Source organism: Cololabis saira, chromosome 4 (assembly GCF_033807715.1).
Source record: "Cololabis saira isolate AMF1-May2022 chromosome 4, fColSai1.1, whole genome shotgun sequence".
Classification (NCBI taxonomy): Eukaryota; Metazoa; Chordata; class Actinopteri; order Beloniformes; family Belonidae; genus Cololabis; species Cololabis saira.
This window is the reverse complement of record NC_084590.1, coordinates 38,068,398-38,090,639: the sequence shown is the minus strand read 5'-3', so window position 1 is coordinate 38,090,639 and position 22,242 is coordinate 38,068,398. Positions and strand designations below refer to the sequence as shown.

General features: G+C 39.1%; 1 protein-coding gene across 1 annotated transcript in view; it reads right to left on the bottom strand.

Moving 5' to 3' along the window:
- Positions 1-3,270: 3,270 nt before the first annotated feature.
- b3glcta (beta 3-glucosyltransferase a) overlaps positions 3,271-22,242 on the bottom strand; it is a 76,186-nt gene continuing 57,214 nt past the window's right edge. Inside the window, exons 11-15 of the mRNA XM_061719686.1 lie at positions 21,215-21,328; positions 11,428-11,527; positions 10,885-11,004; positions 9,971-10,115; positions 3,271-4,210 (exon numbers count right to left, since the gene is read on the bottom strand). Coding sequence (XP_061575670.1) covers positions 4,043-4,210; positions 9,971-10,115; positions 10,885-11,004; positions 11,428-11,527; positions 21,215-21,328 — 647 coding nt within the window. The 3' untranslated portion in view covers positions 3,271-4,042. The remainder of the gene's footprint in view (positions 4,211-9,970; positions 10,116-10,884; positions 11,005-11,427; positions 11,528-21,214; positions 21,329-22,242) is intronic.

The following is a 22,242-nucleotide window of genomic DNA, read 5'->3' as shown; positions in this document are numbered from 1 at the left end:
TTTGCCTGCTGAGAGGACAGCTAGGATACCAATTAAAAACATATACGTGAATGCAAGTTATTCCTGGTTGGTATAAAACGCACACGTCCGCACCCACACATATGAACAAGGCAGACAGATGCATTGTACATAAAATGTTCAGAGGCTACTGATGAGGGAAAGACTATCATGTTCTAAATGCATAAATTAGTACATAACATAAAAATCTTGTAAAGAATGTTTCTGGTTCCTCTGGAGTTGACTTTAAAATCCAGACGGCAACACACGGGTGCAGGAGAAACTGCCTCAGGACACCACTCGGCAGCAGTGTTGGGTTACAACGAGATTACATTCGCCAGTAACGCAGTAATGTAACGCGTTACAGTTGTAATTTGGGTAATCCCGTTATAGTTACTCTAAGACAAAACAAAATACGTTACTTTAGTTACTTTAAGCTTTTCAGCTATATGTAGAATGGGAGAACAGAAAAGAAAATCAAACTTGCCTTTCATGCGTCTTCACGCGTTGCGCAACACTTGTCTGATTTAAGGCTGATTTATGGTTCCGCGTTAAATCGACGCAGAGACTACGGCGTAGGGTACGCGGCGACGCACACCGTACGTGTACGTAAGCTGTAAGCCATGATCAGCAATATTAAAATAATAAAAGGCTTGCAATATTTCAGTTGATTTGTAATGAATCCAGAATGTATGACATTTTGTTGTTATTACAGAAAATCACAATATTCTAATTTTCTGAGACAAGTGTATATTTTGTTCATTGGCAATCGAGTTATGGTGCAGCTCAGGTGATATTGCGGAGTAATCCAAAAGTAATGTAACTAGTAATGTAACTAGTTACTTTCAGCAACCAGTAACTAAGTAGTGTAAGGGATTACTTTTTTAAACAGTAACTAGTAATATGTAATGGATTACTTTTTTTGAGTAACTACCCCAACACTGCTTGGCAGAGATACAACCGATCAGAGACGGCATCTTGGTTGTTTTGAATTGTCTGAGTCGTCGCATAAAAGCTCCTAGATTTGATATGGTGCATTCTGTAACGGTGGTGGTTGTGAACGGGAGGGGTATCTGACCCTTTTAATATATGGAAATGGCTGGTTTAATCCATATCCAGTTTAAAAGGCAAAATGTAAGTTTCCAGTATGAGACGCTTTTTAGCACTGAAGATTACCACCAAGGAGAAAACATTATACAAAGAAACTGAAAAGGAAATCCTCAACTCTAATGACAACTATACAAAGAAACATTACATTAAATTACATTTTGCAGATGCTTTAATCCAAAGTGACTTACAAATGAGGAAGTACAATGAAGCAGCAGTAAAATCGTTGATTGCAGTTAAGAGAAGATTCAGTTGTGGGTAAAAAGGTAAGAGAGATAAAAGTTGTTTATGATAGGAGGATTTCTAGAGGAGGAAGGTTTTCATGAGCTTATTGAACGGTAGAGGGGACGGACGTGCTCTCGTAGCAGCGGGTAGCTTGCTCCACCACTGAGGAACCATGCAGACATGAGTCTTTGAAATTGACTTTAAAAAAGCTGAAGTCACTTTTGTAAGCGAATTGTGCAACTTGTGTTTGATCTGAGCGGCCACAGGTAACCGGTGTGCGAACAGAGGTCGGATCTGAGCCCTTTTGTAGGGGTTTCATCAGCGACCTGGTGGGCCAGCTTGGAGGACATTGCAGTAGTCGAGGTGGGGTATAACCATGGCCTGTACCTCCAGCTGAGTGGCAGATCCAGTCAGGTAAGGCCTTTTTTTTGTATGCTGTAATGTGCAAAGCCACACCACTGGGAGACAGAGGCAATACGGTCGAAATAAAGTTGCTGAAACCAGCACACCATAGCAGCTGCCGTGACACAACCAGCCTCGCAGAAGCTTAAAACAGGCACAATAATAAAAACTATATTAGCACTGAACTTACTTAGAAAAAAGTTCCTCCACATCAAAAGTAGCCTGGAAGCCCCAAACCTGAGAAGTGGTCTCAATCTTTTCCTGTTGGAATTCAAAGTCATCAAAGCTACTCTATATGTTTGATGTATGTGGTAGTTAAAGCTCAGAAGTTCATCTTTATATCGGAGGGTTACAGATTCAATTCCTCAACATCGTTCTAAACTCAGGCCTGTTTAAATATTACCGAGCAGGATACTGAACCCCACACTGCTCCCCCAAGGGGGTAAGTGGATAAAGTTATCTGCTGAGTGAGTGCATATAGTGAATGAACATCATAGATTATATTCAATTCCCTTATAAACAAACAAAATATGATTTTATATTTGGAAATAAGAGGCCACCCTGTAGAAAAATGTCAAACTTCAGTGAAGTGTATAAAGTCAAACATAAAAGAAAAAGTAAGAATATATACTATATGGATGGCCAATTTCATCGCTGCAGAAAAACTGTAAAAATTGACCCATCGTTAGCACGTTTTAGCTTCTCTGATTTATGATGAGGATTTTGCTGTGCAGTGCACTATCTCACCAACGCTCATTACTGCATATGTTTGTGGGTCCCACTAGGAGTTTAATGCGTTTTCCACAAATAGCTTACAATTCATAGGTGTGTTAGTGGATGTCTACTTGAATGATTGCCCTGCTTCACATGCCTGAAGCTATTAGACTTTTCATGAACCCCTGCCAGCCTACTGTGCCATTAGGATAGTGCAAATTTAGAATCACAATGCTGACAAAATCTGTAAGAAAAGCTCATTCTCTTTTTACAACGTGCTGTTCATAGACTGTAATGACTTCTCTCGTATTTGTATTCGTTGAGTGTAATATGAAGCTTTATATTATCCTCTTTTTTTTTCTCTCCTAAAGCTTTTGTCACCATTACAGGGTGGCAATTGCTTCCAGTTTTTATGAGAGTGAAGCGTTATAGAAGCAATTACATTTTTTAAGATGACAAACAGCCAGAAGAAGAAATATTTCATTCCCCGACTGATGCTGGAAGCCTCTGAAAGATTTTCAATAATGGTCAGCAAATTACTCAGCCTGCCAATTAATTATATGAGACTGAGAAAAAAGGCAAAATGAAAAATTGGCACTGATGTTAATAATACAATTTCTGCCTCACACCTCAGTATATCAAGTAACGTTTTACAAGAAAAGCTGTCTGTGATTTTTTATTTTTTTTCCCCCCTCCTTAAACAATGAATGAAGCCAATAAATGAGAATGTTGAGTTTAAAGTAAAGGTCGCTCATCTCTTCTGGCTTTGATTCAAAAGGACATTTCAACAATTTCTTGTTGGGGAATATTTTAACAGTAATTACAAACCTTCATCATTCTTCATAGATTTTTAATACCACTTAGTAGCAGCAACAAATAGTTCATTATTCATTTTTTTCCATCTTAGTCTTAGCTACAATTAACCTTTAAAAGTAAGGAAAATCTCCAGATTCCAGCTCTATCTGAGAAAAAACACGCCCCATCATGACATCATGACATCATGACCACGCCCATTCCCATGAACCCTCCCCTTGTCAATATTTGCCTGTGGCCACCGGTGTTATAGTTTGAGCCGCATGGCAGCTCCCGGATGGTGAGGAGATAAAACATGTTTTTGGTTAGAAATCCCGTCCTTTACCCTAACATTAACCATTTTATTTACACACAGCCCGATAAATAAAGAAATGCCTGTTAAGAGGCCTCAGATGAAAGTGAAAAGTAAAACATGTTTTAAATATTCATACTTTTATGTAAAAAGAGAGCACAATGTACAGCATTTTGTGATCATTTTAAAATTAACAGTATGCCAAAGAAAAAAAAAGTACACTCCTCTGCAAGGTTCAAATTGCTTATGATATAAATATACACATCATAATCATACTTCCAAAATGAAAAGTAACCTCGATAAGCACCTCAGTCAGGAAAACACACACACTCTCTCTTTCTCTCTCTCGTGGTCCCTCTTGTTAACATGTCAATATGAACTACGAAAAAAACATTTACATCTATGAATAGATAATATTTACATGACATAACACACAGAAGCACAGGCACACACTGCACCCACACACACTCGCTCAGGCCGTTTGTGCGCTTATTATAACTCCATCTTAGCCTCCTTGTTGTGTTCATCTGCAGATTTAGCCTTCAAGTCCTCCTGAAGCCACTTGTTGAAAACAGCCACAGGGTCAATGTTCCAGTGTTTATGGAAAGAAATGGGCACCTGGTGAGCTAAGAGGTCTGCGGCGTAGTCCTCCGGCCGGGCCTGAAAGGAATCAGGAAATCTGGTTATTTACAGTTTCATGAAAAATAAACAAAAAAAACTTAAATAAATCAACGCAGATAATCTGATCCTTACTGGCACCAACAAGCAGCATCAGTGGCTAAGTGGGGGTAATTTTAGGTTGAACTTTAGACTTTTAGTGCCACAAAGCTGCTTTACTTGTTACCGTTTCATGGATATCACCATGGTAACTTATGCTGGAAGCCTCGGTTGTGATTTTAAATTAAAAGATACACACATCTAAAAGCACTGCCTTATCATGATCTCCATTGTTAGGGTTGCTGATGCAAGATCAGACAAATTAACCCAAGTTACACAATGTTGTACCTGTTGTGTAGTAGATTTAACCTCAGATGAACGACATGACATACTACTGTCATTACGTACAAAAACAATTATAAAACAATTAAGTTTTGTGTGTAAAAATGATGCATACCATAAGATTAAATTGCTTTAATGTATGGCTGTAAATTAATGAAAACAACATCTTAGATATTTTTTTATGAAAATAAATGTACACTCAAAACTTTCCCGAGGATGAAGTTTATATGATGGTATATGTGAGAATAGCTGACTTTGCCATTTTATTGTCCTTCTTATGCAGGTTGCATTTCATCCAAGAGTTATGGTCAAACAACAATATCCATCCATTCTTCCATCCTTCCATCCCTGTGAGTCAGAGCATTAGTGGAAGTTGGCCAGCGCTGCATCCTTAACAGCATCCTCCAGCTTCTCCTCGGGGATCATGAGGCTTTCAGGCCAGTGAAGGATGCATTACAAAGAAATCTAGTCTGTCCCAGGGTGTCTCTCTTCCTGTCACTCACGTCTAGTGCACTTCCACAGGGAGCCACGTCTGGGGTTTGTTATCTGGTACAGCCTACAGTTGCTAAGCACTGAACACCTGCAGAACTGTGTTTCCCTTAATTTCATCTCATATTTATGCAGTCATCTCTCAACTTTAGATCACATACTCATATTCACATACTGTACAGTGGGGCAAAAAAGAATTCAGTCAGACACCAATTGTGCATGTTCTCCCACTTAAAAAGATGAGAGAGGCCTGTAATTTTCATCATAGGTGCACTTCAACTATGACAGACAGAATTGGGGGAAAGAATCCACGAAATCACATTGTAGGATTTTTACTGAATGAATTGGTAAATTCCTCGGTTAATAAGGTCACCAACAAACAAGCAAGATTTCTGGCTTTCACAGACCTGTAACTTCTTTAAGAGGCTCCTCTGTCCTCCACTCGTTACTGTATTAATGCCACCTGTTTTAACTAGTTATCAGTATAAAAGACACCTGTCCACAACCTCAAACAGTCACACTCCAAACTCCACTATGGCCAAGACCAAAGAGCTGTCAAAGGACGTGAGAAACAAAACTGTAGACCTGCACCAGCTGGGAAGACTGAATCTACAATAGGTAAGCAGCTTAGTGTGAAGAAATCAACTGTGGGAGCAATTATCAAAAAATGGAAGACATACAAGGCCAATGATAATCTCCCTCCATCTGGGGCTCCACGCAAGATCTCACCCCGTGGGGTAAAAATGATCACAAGAACGGTGAGTAAATGTAACCCCTTTTTCCCTTGGCGTTTAAAATATACACCGTAGTTACACTCAATAAAATTAAACAGGTCCTAGGTTCTCAGTTTTAAGATGGTGAATTCGCTGGGGGGTCTCAAGTTAACAAGGGACTTGATATTGAAATGGGAAAAAGGAAATAATTAGCGCGGTGCCTCCACAACTTATTATGCTAGATGCGTACTAGCACAAGATATGTAAGCCTTCAGAAACAAAATAAATATAGAAATAAATAGAACTTTTTGGTGGAAACACAACTTGTCATGTTTGGAGAAAGAAAGCTGAGTTGCATCCAAAGAACACCAAACCTACTGTGAAGCATGGGAGTGGAAACATCATGCAGAATGAATGGGGTCGTGTATCGTGAGATTTTGAGTGAAAACATCCTTCCATCAGCAGGACATTGAAGATGAAACGTGGCTGGGTCTTTCAGCATCACAATAATCCCAAACACATCGCCCGGGCAACGAAGGAGTGGCTTCATAAGAAACATTTCAAGGTCCTAGAGTGGCCTAGCCAGTCTCCAGATCTCAACCCCATAGAAAATATTTGGAGGGAGTTGAAAGTCTGTGTTGCCCAGCGACAGCCCCAAAACATCACTGCTCTAGAGGAGATCTGCATGGAGGAATGGACCAAAATACCAGCAATAGTGTGTGAAAACCTTGTGAAGACTTACAGAAAACGTTTGACGTCTGTCATGGCCAACAAAGGGTACATAACAAAGTATATAGATTAACTTTTGTTATTGAACAAATACTTATTTTCCACTATCATTTGCAAAGACATTCTTTAAAAATCAGACAATGTGATTTTCTGGATGTCTTTTTTTTTTAATTTTGTCTCTCATAGTTGAGATATACCTGTGATGGAAATTACAGGTATATCTCATCTTTTTAAGTGGGAGAACTTGCACAACTGGTGTCTGACTAAATACTTTTTTGCCCCACTGTATTATTGAAAACACTGAGGAACTTATCGTCAGTTGATATAAGATTTTATGTATATAAAAAGTTACATGGTTTTACATATCGGTACCATAAGGAAAGGAAAAAAAAAAGAGTCGTATCCATGTCTTGAAGAAAAAGAAAAAATAACATGAGAACAAATCACTAGCTTGTAGAACCACCTTTAGTATGATTAACTTGAAGTATGATGTCATCAGACACGTATGTGCAACAATATTGGGCCACTCTTCTTTGCAAGATAACTCTTTTTGAGTTTTTGTCAGAACAGCTCTCCTAAGGTCCCGTCACAGCCTTTTATTTAGGTAAAGATATGGGTTCTGGGGCTGCTATGACACTTTCTTCCAGTCATTTTGTTGCATATTTGCTCTTTAATCTGCGATTCACTGTCCGGTTGCACAGCTTCAACTGTAGAGCACATGGCCTCTTTGGCTGTTCTGCATGCCAATGAGTGTAAAGTGACCTGTTCCTGTGGCTGAAAAACAAGCCCACACCATGACCCTTCCACCACCATCTCTGATACTTGACATCAAGAGCTTGTGCTTTGTTTCATTTTCATCAAATGTGGCACCACACATTATGGGGAAATACTGAATTAAACTCATCTGAACGGTACTTTTTTAATACCCAAAAGGAACTCTTGTTGTTGAAAAGAAAAAAGAGGGAATTAGATCTCAATGCACTGAGAATTTTTATGTCATCATTCTTTGAAGTCTCCTGGTTTGTTCAGATGTAACTTTGCAAACATGAGTCATGCTGCTAGGTTTTTTTAAGAAAAAAGGGGTTTTCTTGTGACAAATGTTCAAAAGAAGCCTAATTTATGCAGTATTTTCTTGTACTGTCATGATATTTAACATAACTGAGGCCTGTAGTGTCTGGAGCTCTTGGGTTTATTTTGCAATTTGTCTAAGCGTTGCACAGTCTGACCTTGCTGTGAACTCTTATCGACGTCTACCACTGTGAAGATTAACACATAGTTTAATTTTCTTTTTTTCCCCACTTGTGAATAATCTTTTACACTGTAGGATGATGGACCTGACATCGCCTGGAAAGGGCCTGGCTGTTGCCTGGGAAAGGCAACAACAATTACTTCTATCAGAATATTGTCGATGTCTTTTTCCTCCTAGATACTTTCACACCTAAATGTTTCAGGTTTTATAGAGGTGCTGACATTTGCTGACGATCAATTAATCAAGTGCAGTTGAAATCAGCCATCACAGAGAAGGGATGGCCAAGTTCCATCAGGCTACTCTGATTAAAGGCTCCTCGTACCGTATGTAAACTCATTTGTTTTATTAATAACTTAGCTTTTCCTCCAATACATATCGAAACAGCTGTGTTAAAGGTTTTCAGGAGACTTCACTATCTCATATAGTTTGCTTCATCCGCTGATTAGCACAGACACAGACAGATTTATTGGTACCCTTCCTGGGAAAAAAACCCCACATGGCACCTGAAATGACTTGAAACTGAAAAAAGTAACACTAAATAATGATTCACTGAACATTAACTAATGAAAATCAGACATCAGTTTTGAATTATAGTTCAACAGAACTATTAAAAAATAACAAATCAATGAAATTGGAATCAACAAATTAGTCGGTACCCTTTGAAATGTTGATAATTTGACCTAAGTAACATGTTAAACTAAAGTGCGTTATAGTCAGCCTGAATACTTGAGGGGGTAAAAGTTGTCACTGATGTTTGGTATCATGGTGTACTACTTCAAGATTGACCTTTGTGGGCTTTTTTTAATGGAGTGATAGCAGATTTATCTCTGTCGATATCAACAACAACCGCTTTATACTTATCTTTCTCCAAAAGCTTATATGCAGAGCAAAACTATTCATACCCTTGTTAAATTTTAATTTATAGACCGGTCCTTTTCTGTGACATGAGGTGTTAAATTCTGTCTCTTGATAATGCATGGCTTCTTCTGTGGTGAAACTTGAACCTATCCATTTTGTTATTACCCTATTATAGAAACCCATGAAGGCACATCATCCGGACTACCTCAGCCCGTCTTCCAGATGAGCTGAGCCGATATAAAATAGTCACATAATAATAATTCTGCTGACACTGGGTCACATTTTGGTTCACAAAAGAAAAAAAGAAAGAAGTTAGAAATCAAAGAGCAAAGTTCAACTCCTGGCCCCAGGTTTCATAGCGTGGGATTTGGTTATCTCCTGTGTGTAAGAATACCATCCATGTGTGCAAATTCGTAATCCAAGAGTTTATAAACTGACGGTACAGATTTGCACATCCTTCTCTTCTCTCTGCTGACTGCTGGTAAAATCTGTAGTGCACAGTTGTTCTGCTCACTCTGAAAAAAAACATCAAAACCTCCTGTACTGCGAGTCACAAAATCTCCTGCCTCTTTGTCATCACATTTTTCACACTATTGCAAAAACAAGTGGATGATCCTTTTCACATTGAGATGTCTGCTGTGGAAAACAAAGTGGAGTAGACTAGAAATGTGCTTTAACATGCAAATTGAATTGTTCCAGTCGTCTTTACTCATAAGGTCATTCTAAAATAGCTCCAGTGCCTGAATGAAAACCCCCAAGCATTACATTCCCAACACCCTGTGAATGATATCCTCAAAGCTGAATGCTTTTCATTTCTTCCAACACACCCCTGTGCCTTAACAGCTGTGTTTTCATTTCATCTGACCAGACGACTGATGATCGAAAGCTTTGTTGTTTGTCTCCGCGAACCTTTGGAGAGGCAGCGATGGCTTTTGTGGATTATCTTGGAAAAAGACGACTATCTAAATAGTCGTTTTCCATCCTTTTTTCAGCCAAAGTAAAAATGATTATAAAGCAAAATTTTCCCAGGATATGAATCATGATTTTCACACTCATCTCCTCGTAAACACAGTATCTATTATAGGAATTTAATTTGTCAAAAGCAGAGCTGCAGGAACCTGTGTGGGTGTGCAGGGCTTTTGAATAACAGATATTAACCACTTGTGTTGCTGGCGGCGACTGTGATTAATCTTTTAATCCGTTTCTGCTATATAGCTGAAATCAGACTGCTTTCTTTCTACAATGCTCTGTTGGCATCACCAGTAAGTATAGCAATTAATTCGTTGGACCAAAGGAATAAATAAAACCAATCTCTTGAGGTGAAGGTATTTCTTAAAAAAAAGGTTTGCCTTTGAGAAATCATATCAATTTCAAGAGTACAACCTGGTGAAAGAGAGGACTGTGCGTGACGGCGAGGCCGAGAGCGTTGAGGCACATTCCCAGCACCATGTCATCAGGCGCGTCATTGCTGTGGCACTTGCAGCCACTCTTAAGAAGTTGAACCACAGCCTCCCTGCTGAACACCATTCTGCAGGAGACACATTGAAACAGATAGATGAAACCACTCTGATTACACTGCAAATCAACAGGAAAATGACGGGAAAATATCATTCGGCTATCGTCCTATGTCGTGGCGTGCATTTTATGCATTCGGTGGGAGGGCAACGGGGTAGAGTGAAATGGCATGCTGAGATCACACCTCTGAAATGAGAGAAACAATTAAACAGGAAAAAAGCTGCCAGAAATATTGCTCATTGCCTGAGAAAACTATCTTGAGGATATCAGTTTGAGAATACTGGCAGCTGTAGACCTGCAAGGTGTCACAGGAACAGTAGGCTCCCTAAATAGATTTCCTCACACGGCTCACTCACAGCTCATGATATGTCTGCTGAATTTTGGCAAATGGGCAAAATATAAACAGTTCTAGGGCAAACTTCAAACAGTTGCATTATGGGTGAATAAACAAGGTTGGTGAAATTTGAATAAAATTAATTACACCTGAACAATATATGTTTTCTTGCATTGATCAACACTTGGTATTTATGGAAGAATTGTGAAAAGCATCGACCTCCCGCCTTGTATCAGCTGATCAGACAAGACTGTTGATTTACTCTAAATATTTCACCAGTGCAGCCTTTGCATGTGAGATTTTCCTCAGAAGGGCTTACAAACCACACTGAAAAGGCTTATCTGTAATTTAAAGATAACAGGTTTTTCATTACACACTTTATAGTTCCTGTGCTACCACTGCATCTTCATCACTGCTACGCCCAAAGCGCTTGAGCTGTAAAACTTACCCTCCTCCTCCTGTGATGTAATTGTAGCCGCCTTGGCTCAGGCCATAGCCGTACCGCTCTCCCAGACAGACCGGCTCTGAGGGGTTGTAACAGCTCAGCAACGCTTGCAGTCTGGGCAGGCTGCAAAAAGTGCAACACAAACTCATCCCATACGCTCTCATTTTCATGCACAGGCGCGTGTGGCTAAACGCCTATGAAAGTGTCCATTTAGAGGCTATAATAACTGCACTCCCTCCGGCAGTATCCAGAGGGTTCCACATGAAGGAGCAACCCCGCTGAAAGTAAATCTAGCTGGATGCGAATTTATATTCCGGGCTTTTAAGATGCTCGACGGGATAGTACTTCCTCTGGAACTCATTTTCTCATAGTGACTTCATGCCAAGCGTTTCTGTCTTCGACTGTGCAAACCTTCTCAAGGCTGAAACAGAACTGTTTGAGAAGGTATGAATCAATGTCAGTCAGGCTCTGGGATAAATGGAAAGCATTTAAACACTGAAACACTATGTCTCAACTGGAAAAGTATAAGAAAACTGGGAATTATACCTGATAAGTGTGTCATCATCAACAATGAGGAGCCACTTGGTGCTCGGGACTTGGCTGCTTAGAAATCTTTGAAGGATTGCAAATGTTTTCCCACAGTGGCCTGCAAATAGAGACGTGTTATCAATGGGGCAGCCAGTACAAGTTAATCACATATTGACCGTGTGCTGTATTTTGGTTTACAAAGACAAATTACACCGTTAGGAAGAAAAACAGCCTTGGTACAGGCAGTTATTTACATGCACGGAGCTTGAATACACACAAACACGCACACAGGACAACAGCGACAAAAATTACAATCATTAATCTTGTTAACAAAAGATACTTTGAAGGGAAAGAAGAGGGTAAAAAAATGTTAAGGTCCAGATTAAAGATTCTCTTGATGGGAGACTTTGTGGAGCCAATAAAGAGAATTGGCATGCAAATCTAATACAATGCACTTCTTTTAATGGATTTAAGCAGGTTCTGCCTTTTTCTCAAATAAGCCTCGACATTACAGTTGCTTGTGGGCGCCACACACCATTTACCTCAGAGATAAAACAAGTGAATTCAGGTGTAATGGGTCTCAGCTTAAAACTCTGTATGTTATTTTTATCAACATTTCTACTTCACCGCATTCAAACACATTTTCCTGTTTGACCTTTCCAGTTCAAAAATGTATCCTTTGCGAGCAGAAAGAAAGCCGATGCCTGCCTTCTGACATCTCACAGAAATAATAAGGTGAGTTTGGCGTGATGGGTCAGGAAGATCAAAGTTTAACTTCGGCGTGTTTGACACGTCTGCCAGACGGAACAAAATGCCCAGCTAGCCCGTGAAAGCAAAAACTGTGGTAGTAAACAACTCACATGGAGCCCAAGGAAATACACCCATCAGAATCCAAATATCTACAGACCATTAGGGCTGAGAGCTGAAGCATAGAAACCCCTGGTGGCATGCATCACAAAGAATACTGAGACCCTACTGTTTTATTTATAAGGCACCCAAAGATGTTTTTTTCCCCCTTGTGTTTGAATATCAAAAAAATAAAAGGACACCTTGAACTATTGACAGGAATAATATCTAAAGCTATGCTTCATGAAGACGGATATCTAGACAATGCCGGGAATTTTAGTTCCAGGGGGAGCAGGTGATTTCTGGAAGCTGGAAGGATCCCAAGTTGAAGATTAAACTGCAGACTTTCTGGTTGATGGACGACCTAGTTTACCCACTGATCAACTGCCACCCACACACCTCCACTGGTTTTAACAACAGTCTTCGCTCATGTGCCGTTAAATGGACTGGTTTTCCTTTTTTTTTTTGGCCTCCACACACTGGATGCAAAACAACCCACATGACCGTGAAGATTGCAGAATTTGTATTTACTGTATAAAGATCCTTTGGCATTTTCCAGTTTCAGGGCCTTGCATCATCCTTCCCCTTACTTGTTTGGACTATCTACATTTTTGAGATCACGATGCTTTATCTACTTTATCTATTTTAAAAATAAAATATAATTGTTTGTTTGAACAAGAATTCATATTTTAGGGTGATCCACCTGATGATCTTAAAAGATAATCAAACCTTGCTTTTAGTGGCAGAATGGATAATTAATACCCACACACTGGACAATCCAGCATCTTTTTGCTTAACTTGTTTTTTTTTCTTTTATAGGTTTATTTTCTTTTGCTCTGAGGGCACAGGTCAATGCAATGTTGATGAATGCAAACTCCACACTGAAGCCTAAAGACATTCAAGGATGCTTTCAACAATGATTTAAATGAACCTTGAAGTCCTTGGGAAAGGAGTTGAGAAAAAAATTAATTATGCACCTCTCAATCATTTAAGCTTTTCTCTTTCAACTCAATCATACATCATTTCATCACATACTTATGTGATAACTAAAGTGGCTTTATGCAGATTGATGCTGTCATTTTTTTTTTTTACTGTACTGTACTATACTGTACCGTATATACAGTACACCACAATGTCAAATCTGTTGAGCTCTAGTTGATGGACTTTATGCAGAATCTGGATGTAAGAGTTTAAAACCACACCACTGTCTTCTTTTGAAAGTGCTCCAGATGCATGAAAATTTATTTATTTCAGATTTCATACAGAGTTCATTTTAATTTATGATTGATGCTCAGCAATGTTTTTGTGATTGAAATGTGTTATTTTCTTCATGAGTTAATGTGAGTACACAGACCAGTATTGTGCCTCTGCATTTGGGTTTAGCTGTCTTACACAGCTGCAGGGGTTCTTACAGGAAATCACATGTTATTTTCTTTCAAACCAACCAACTCAGTTCTGGTGAAACTGCTGTATTAGCAACTGCGTCATTCTTTATCAAATCTCAGAAATACGTTTGACCCTTTTGCATGCAAATAATAATTCAGTTCACTAAGTCGAGACATCCTTGAGTATCATTATATTATTTCAGTCTTAGTCAGATAAAACAGTCACTTAATGGTTAAAATGCATTTACCGGTATACAGGGAGGTATTAGATACTTTTTCCACGACAATTTGTGAAAATCTGTGCTTGTTGTGTAAACGGTGTATGGTTCTACTGCAGTTTTAAAGAGAGAAACTAAATAAAAGAATGTTGAACCAATTCATGAGAAAAACCAAACAAAAGCGACAAGTCTATTGTGTAAAGCGATACTTTCTATTCTCAAATTCTAACACAAGCCTCGTACTTCACATTTTCCATTTTAAATTAAGTCTAAGCTGTCATTCAGTGGATGGAGAGTAGAGACAGGCTAAATCATTTCTCCTAGATTTTGAGTTTCCTAAATAAATAAATAAATAAATAAATAAATAAATAAATGAGTTTTAAGCAAGAATCTCAGTCAAATGATGCCTGGCTCCAAACAGCTGCATGTTCAAAATGTGTTACAAGCTGCAGAGTGGAACTGCGGTCGCCCAAGGGCACATATGCCATCACGACCCTTTTTACTATTCTCTAATAAACCTCCAAGTCTACGCAAGTTCCACCATCTGGAGACGAAGACACTATTCAGAGACGCATCAGTGACTTTTCAAAGACGCAACATACACTAGTCGTGATAATGCTAACTACACAGATTTGTGTACTTAGCCGTGTGGTTTTCCAATTTGCACAGAAAATTAATTTGGTCTTAGGTTAGGCATCGATTTTATATTCTGAGTATGATTTATTTTACACTCCAATGGAAGGAGCAGACAAGATAACTGCACGAGTTATTTTTCTTTTTCATTTTCTAATGTCATACACATCCTGCCTTCTTCTTTCTTGTTCTCCTCTTTCACCGGACCCACTTCTTACTCTTATGAGCAAATAACTAAAGCATATAAGCTCCACTCCTTCAGTTCCCAGTGGAATAATGTTTTTACCATGCTAGCATTCTAGCAGTTTGTGTTTTGATCCTGCCAATCAAACAGTCGCTGCCTTCCACTAAACCCCGGTGTAAACTGGTTGTTCCTATTACTCTTTTTTTAGAGTTTGTAACACCTTCTGATTTGTTATCAGCACATACTTGCTGTCTGATTTCCACCTGTAATTATACACCAGTATTTATAGTCTGTTCTATCATGTGTTTGGCCTTTTTTCAATATGCACTCTTATGCATACTTATTTTCTCGCTTTCTTGTGAAACATCATCATCTGCAGCAGAAGTACTGTTTAAATTCGCAAGAACGCATCGGAACAAAGAATAGAGGACTTGCCCAGATGTGTTCCCGGTTCACCCATTTTTTCGAGGATGCATCCAGTGGAGTCTTGAGCACCGTACAAAACAATGGAGGAAGCATTAAGGTCATGTGACCCACTGGTTTCTAAACACTGGTTGTGAAGTCTGTTTTCTTCATGCAGGGCGAAGCAATGTTGCTTGGAAACGGAACACAACCACCGTATTTCAATCAAAGCTAGATTTCCTCCCATCTCCTTAAACTGAACCCCGCCAAGTTATCTGCAGAGCTGCAGTCAGATATTTACAGTGTTATAAACCGTTCAACGCATTGACTCGACAGTGCTGGGTTGATACAAATGCATATTTTCTACGCTAAGCCAGGTAGCTTGATGATTACGGATGAGTGATAACAGTTACCCATTGGCTGAGCCGACTGTCAATCAATCATACTAGAAATAAATGTAAAGCTTTATATAAATTGTCCTGGCATGATACAAACAAATTCACCCCCTCAAAGTTGTCAAATGTTTGTTGGAACCAGTTGTTGTATGTTTATTTCTGCTTAAAAGTTGAACATTTTAACATCGGAGTCAATGGGCATTGACTCGTTATTGCTGCCTCCAGCAGCCGGTCTAGGAACTGCAATAAATCTTAGGGTGCTTTCACACCTGTACCGTTTCAAGCAGTTGTTCCGATACAGGGAACGTTTCCCCCTAAAGATCGGAACGTTTGGTATATGTGAACACAGCAATCGCGCTCTGAAACGGTACAAAACAAGCGTTCCGAGATCGCCTGGGAGAGGTGGTCTCGGCCCGATTCCAATCGAGACCTGAAACGGTTCATTTTTTTTATTTGGAGTGAGAACATAATTGACACAGCAACCGAGACAACTCCATTCATTCATTGTGTGTGTGCTGCCGCGGCGCAAGGAGAGGAGTCGGTCCAACCTCCACCAACTCCTCTCCTATTGGACGTGCAAGATGTCTTCCCAGCACGGCACAAATTAAACTTTGTTTGAAATTAAACAATGTTCAATTCGGGCAGGGTTTGTGCAGCCCAAACCCGGCTGCAGCAGGCGCCCTCTCGTCGCTGCCGGGCTCCGGTCTGCGCCGAGCGCACATAAATGAATGGGTAAAGCCTGATTTATGGTTTCGCGTTAAATCGACGCAGAGCCTACGCCGTACTCTATGCCGTAGGCTCTGCGTTGGTGTAACGCGGAACCATAAATCAGCCAAAGCCAACGGCTGCGGTCTGCGCTGCGCTGAAAGGGGCGTGTTGTTTATCCCGGGGTGCGGAAGAGGAAACTCCTTCCGCGTTCATTTGACCAATCAGAGAACAGCTGGTTAGCGCATGGAATTTGTTAACAGCTTTGAAACGGTACAGACGTTTGCCTTGTGAACACAAACCCCACGAACGAGAAACGGAACAACTGTATCGGTTCAGCCCCTGAATCGGAACAAAACAAACGGGACACAGGTGTGAAAGCACCCTTAGTTACGCACGAGCGTCAATCAAAAAGTTACATGTTCCGCGCTTGGATTTGAGTAGACTTGAGACGGCAAAGTATCCCACAATGCAATTCACACCACAAGCGAAAGATGTTAAGATGTTTTCATACAAAAATATAGTTATTAAAACTTTATATTTGTTGTGAGTGTTTTTTAAAATTTCCTGTGGTGTTTTCTGAGTTTTTTTTTTTTTACCTTTATTGAGCTTTATTTATAACGCAGCTTGCATACAAAAGCATCAACTGCATTAAAAACACATTGCATGCAGTAATGATTATAACAACTTGAGTGAGAGCCCTGCACGGCTCATTCTCAGTTATTTCACTGTTGAGGTGTTTGTTTTCATAACCAATGAAAACATTGAGTGTACAGTGCAAGTATGCTGCATCTTTGCACAAAGAGTGTTTTCACTTCTTCCAAAGTATGCTAGATTATTGCTGCCACGTAAAGCTATAATAGTTTTGAAAACTTTTCTTAGTTCTTATCTTAGTTAAAATCTTAGGTTTTTATTTCATTTTTCTATATGTTGGATTATTTCAGCTTAGTTTAAATTCGGCAAGGTCACCAGAAGATTTAGTTTAAGTTTTGAAAAATAAGTTAGTTTTAGTTTCTGAGCTATTGATTCACAGATATTGACAAAAAAAAAAAAACACGAAATAATCTTGTCAACAAGGGCATACAGTACACACATGTTTTATTATTTCCTTCGAATAACTAGAATTAAAAAAAAATAAAAAATTAGTGATCAGAACAACGAAGTGCCAAAAATAAAAGAAAACAGCACAATAAAAAAATGAAAACAAAGTTCACTTTTCTCTGTTAATTCTAGTTTGTATTTAGCTTTCCTTTGGAAAGTAAAAATCAATGTCAATATATATGCATAACTTGGTTGTGCATCTGACTGGATGACACCGTCTGCTATATATAACAACCATGAAGTGCAGGTGGGGTGACTCAAATACAGTGTGAATCAATAACAATCTGGACTGATAAAAATAACTTTAAAACTAAAAGGTGACTTGATGAGAGACAGCTCTTATATATTCAAGTTCATATATACCAAGAAGTAGCCAGTGGCACTCTGCACCCTTCTCTGCATCTATGAAAAGGTTGCAAAACACATCCTTGGTACAAGAGTAACCTGCCTGAGCAAAGCAACTCAGGCTGGGAGGACTAAACTTCCTTAAACAACAACCTTTACCCACTCTACTGACCAAAAATGTCTGGAGACAAAGGAGCAACCTTTTAATAGGAAACATAAGAGGTCTGTGGTGCAATATTGTAGCACAAGCCACCAGACTTGTCAGACTGTAGAATAACTTTGGTTTGTGTCTCAAACGAGCAGAAATGCTCTACAGCAGACAGATTGTGCTGTGTTTAGAGTCTGTCCTTGGATGCTGAGAGTATTCATACGCTTTCTGATTATCATAGTGGTAACCCGGCTCTTGTTTTTTGTGCAAATGTGTCACATCTGGCATGTCTGTATCCGGTTCTACCATTGAACCATGCAATGATGCAAACTGATTTATGGAAAAAAAATGTCTAAATATGGTGAATGAATGATAAAGATGTCCTGCACTCGATGAAGGATGGGACAGGCCTAAACAGATGAGATGTCTTGGCAGAAAAACCTGGCAGCAAGGACTTTCCATCATCGTTCTAAAATGATGACATTAGCTACACTCAAAACCTTGCCTCAGGGAAAAGCCTATGTGAAGAATAGATTACTTTTGTCACACCAATGGAATTCCTATGTAGGTTCCACTTCATCCAGGAGTTATAGAAAAGCAACTCCATCCATCCATCCATCCATCCATCCATCCATCCATCCATCCATCCATCCATCCATCCATCCATCCATCCATCCATCCATCCATCCATCCATCCATCCATCCATCCATCCATCCATCCATCCATCCATCCATCCATCCATCCATCCATCCATCCATCCATCTCAATGCAGTCATGTCTAACCTTCAAATTAAATAATCATACTCAAACATTTTTGATATCACAAGAATGGTTCTTGTCTACACTGCACCCTCTGCTGTTTGCAATGTGGGAGGTACCTCAGGCTTTCATGAGATGTTCTGCCTTTAAACAGTTTTTTCACAGAGAACCCCACACCACTTTGGACCTTATTAGAGAAGGAGGATGTCCCAACAAGCAAGCAAAAAATTTGCTTTAGTAGAGAACAAAACTCCATTCGCTTGAAAGATCTTTTATCTAATTCACACGGTGCCTCCACATTACCTGAACAATGTATTTATTTTTTTTTGTCACAGGAGAATTTCACCGGGTTCAAGAGCATCATTACAACAACAGAGAGTACCGTATTTTCTGCACTATAAGGTGCACTTAAAATCCTTCATTTTCTAAATAATCGGCAGGTGTGCGGCTTATGTATGAATTTTGTTGTGCTTACTGACCTCAAACCAATTTTATGTGTTACACTACGCTCAAAAATCTGTCAATTTTTTTTAGGGTGACTTTGGTAAGCGACAAGTTGCTCTGCTTGATTGATTGTGGGACCATTTCCAGGTGACACGGGGACGTTGTACTCAGATTCAGATTCAGAAAAACTTTATTTATCCCCGAGGGGCAATTGCAAAAATAACTAAGCAGCACGACGTCGAAAGTACAAAAGTCAGTCCTTGGTTGGATATGGGTTGCAGCGTCAGACAACGTCAGATAATTAATTATCTAGTGTTAGCAAGCAACCATCATCCAACATCTAGTCCATGTTACCTTACTATAATTAGAGGTCAAGCCAATGTTAAAGGGGACCTATTATGAAAAACACGTTTTTTCTTGCTTTAACATCTATAAAGTGGTCTCCCCTCAGCCTGCCAACTCAGTGAAGGAGGAAAGCAACCAAATCCTGCAGTGTCTCTACAGCCGCCCGGATGAGCCGTCCAGTGTGATGTGGATCTACAAGCCGTTCAGATTCTGCTCCCTTTCGTTACGTAACGATGGAGCGATGCGTGAAACCACGCCCACAACTAACTCTGGCCGGAACAACAACAACAACTCCGCCGGCCGGAGCTTCCGTCATTTTCTACGCGTCATTCAGGCAGCCAATCAGCACAGAGCCTCATTATCATAGCCCCGCCCACTCAGAATCCTGCATAGATAATGAGGTTAGAGAATGGGAAGATAAAGACATGGCTCAGAGGCTGAATTTCTTGTTTTTAAGACATTCAAGGCCTGTTTAAAATAGGTATTAGATGCCATAATAGGTCCCCATTAAGTTTTTAGCGTAAACCCAATTTTCAAATCTATATCATTATCCATTTATAATCAAATGTTGGAATACAACGTTGTTCCAACCTCACACAAACTTCAAGTTTCCGCTATCACAGGTAACGATGAACCAATCAGAGAACATTACGTATTAGTACACTTACCGCCACCACTTTTTATTTGTGGAAGACGAATTATTTTCTTTTAGTTACAACTGAACGATATTTAGCAGATTCCATGGTCTCCAGAGTCCAAGAAGAAACTGGCCAAAAGGCTCCTGGGTCTCAGTCATGCAGTTGGGGCATGTGGTCTGCTCAGATTGAGGTGGGGCAGTGGTTCAGGGAACTGTGCTAGAATAGGCTGAACCATCTGCATCCATGTGGCTAAGCAGCTATGTTTATATGTAGGCTATGCAGTAGCACGCTATGACTGGGAGGAACAGCAGGTACCAGGAATGCTGCAATATCAGTTCAGTTGTTCCTTTAAATCAATCAAAAAATTAATAGATAAAATGAAACAAACAAACAAACAAACTATTCTGTACCTGTTGTATGTAATCCTTCTGGACAGGGACCCTAATTAGCTGGAGTATGCTACATCTTTCTTACAGAAATTAAGATGATATGTCAAATATTACCCTCACTTCTGTCAAATTGTATATTACGATGCACTGTAGCGACAAAGTGAACGGCTTGTATATTAGTGTGCCCATTTAAAGTCATTACTTATTTTTGAGGACACTGAAGTTATCATGAAGAAGTCATAAGGGACACAAAGGGAAGATTAATTTTGTTTGAAAAGCACTTTAACTATATATATATATATATATATATATATATATATATATATATATATATATATATATATATATATATATATATATATATATATATATATAATAACTGATACTGCTCAATCTGGGTCTGATTTCAGATTAATTCCCCATATGGTTGAAAAAGGGATGAAAATTAGACTCACTGATCTTGACCAGAGACAAGCTGCAAGATATCAACAAAAAACAGGAGGTACGGATCTATTTCTTACTTTGGGAAAATGGAGAGAAAAAAAAAGGATGCAATGATTTAATTTTTTTTACAATGAATCATAAAATGCAAGCATGACTGAATCTTCTCTATGACTCAGTCATTCTCAGTGGTGCTATAAAAACTTTAAGGCAGAAAATGTTGAGAAATTCCACTCAATTCACTTTCAATTCTTGAGCAATGATAGGCATGAATAATATCCTCTTCACCGGGGTTAGGGTTGTATAACTTTCAATCTTAGATTATTAGATCATTTTTCATGTCCAACCAAAAGCCTGCACCATATTATAAGGCCAGTAATTGCATCTGCTGTTAAGAGTTTTTAGGCTGTAAAGGGAAAAACTCACCTCTTTCAGTATTTGGCACTCCTAAATTAATGGTTGGTATTGAAGGATCAGCGTGGTCACTGTAGTACTCTAGAAATATCGCATCCTTCTCCCAGGTCTTCTTAATTACAGGAACTGGAACAAAGGGGTGAGAAATCAATATACTGTTGTTGACACATTTTAACAATAAGCAAACCTGCTGCTCTCTGCAATATAAACTCTACCCTGATCCAAAAATTACTACATACAAGTGAAACTCTTGTCTGGTTTTGAGAACATCAAAACAACGTATCATATACGGAAGATATACCAATTGTTGGAAAAAAGAAAAAAAAAATCCAAAAATGGCACAATATATTTCAATCATTTTACAAATGGTAACAATTTTCAATCATTGTCTAAGCAGCTTTGGCAGCGTCATTGTCTTGTAACTGGAACACAAATAAGGGTTATTTTATTAAAGCACTGGCACTGCAGGATAACCAGAAAAAAAACAACAAACTGGGACAAGGCAAGCGATATGGAGCACAACACAACCGTACGACAACAGATCAGCAGAGACGGATGAAGGGGCTGACGAGACACTGATCTAAACAATCAGGACTGGGGTTAAACAGGGAAACCTAAACCAAGGAATAATGCTTTCAAGATAAGACAGGAAGTAAGACGAACCACTTAACACACAAGAGAGAAGATAAGGAAAACAAACTGACTTGAGGAAAAGAGTCTTAATAAGGACAACATGAGAAAATCAACACTTTTGTAGAAAAACTCAGAGGATCAACAATAAAAGCCCAGAGATTTTAAAGCAGAAAACAAGGAAACCCAAACCAAACAAAACCCTGCTCCAGATCACATGTAAAACTATATAAATTCCCAGATAAATTTGTATTAAAGTTGAATGACTCAGTAATTTATATGGAGGCAGCTGTTTCACTTGAATATTCTGTTACAAAGAGGAACTCTTCTATATTATGTGATTATATGAAGAAAAGAGGGGGAAAAAAACTCAAAATTAAAACAGCTTGGGCACATTTAGGAATATATCA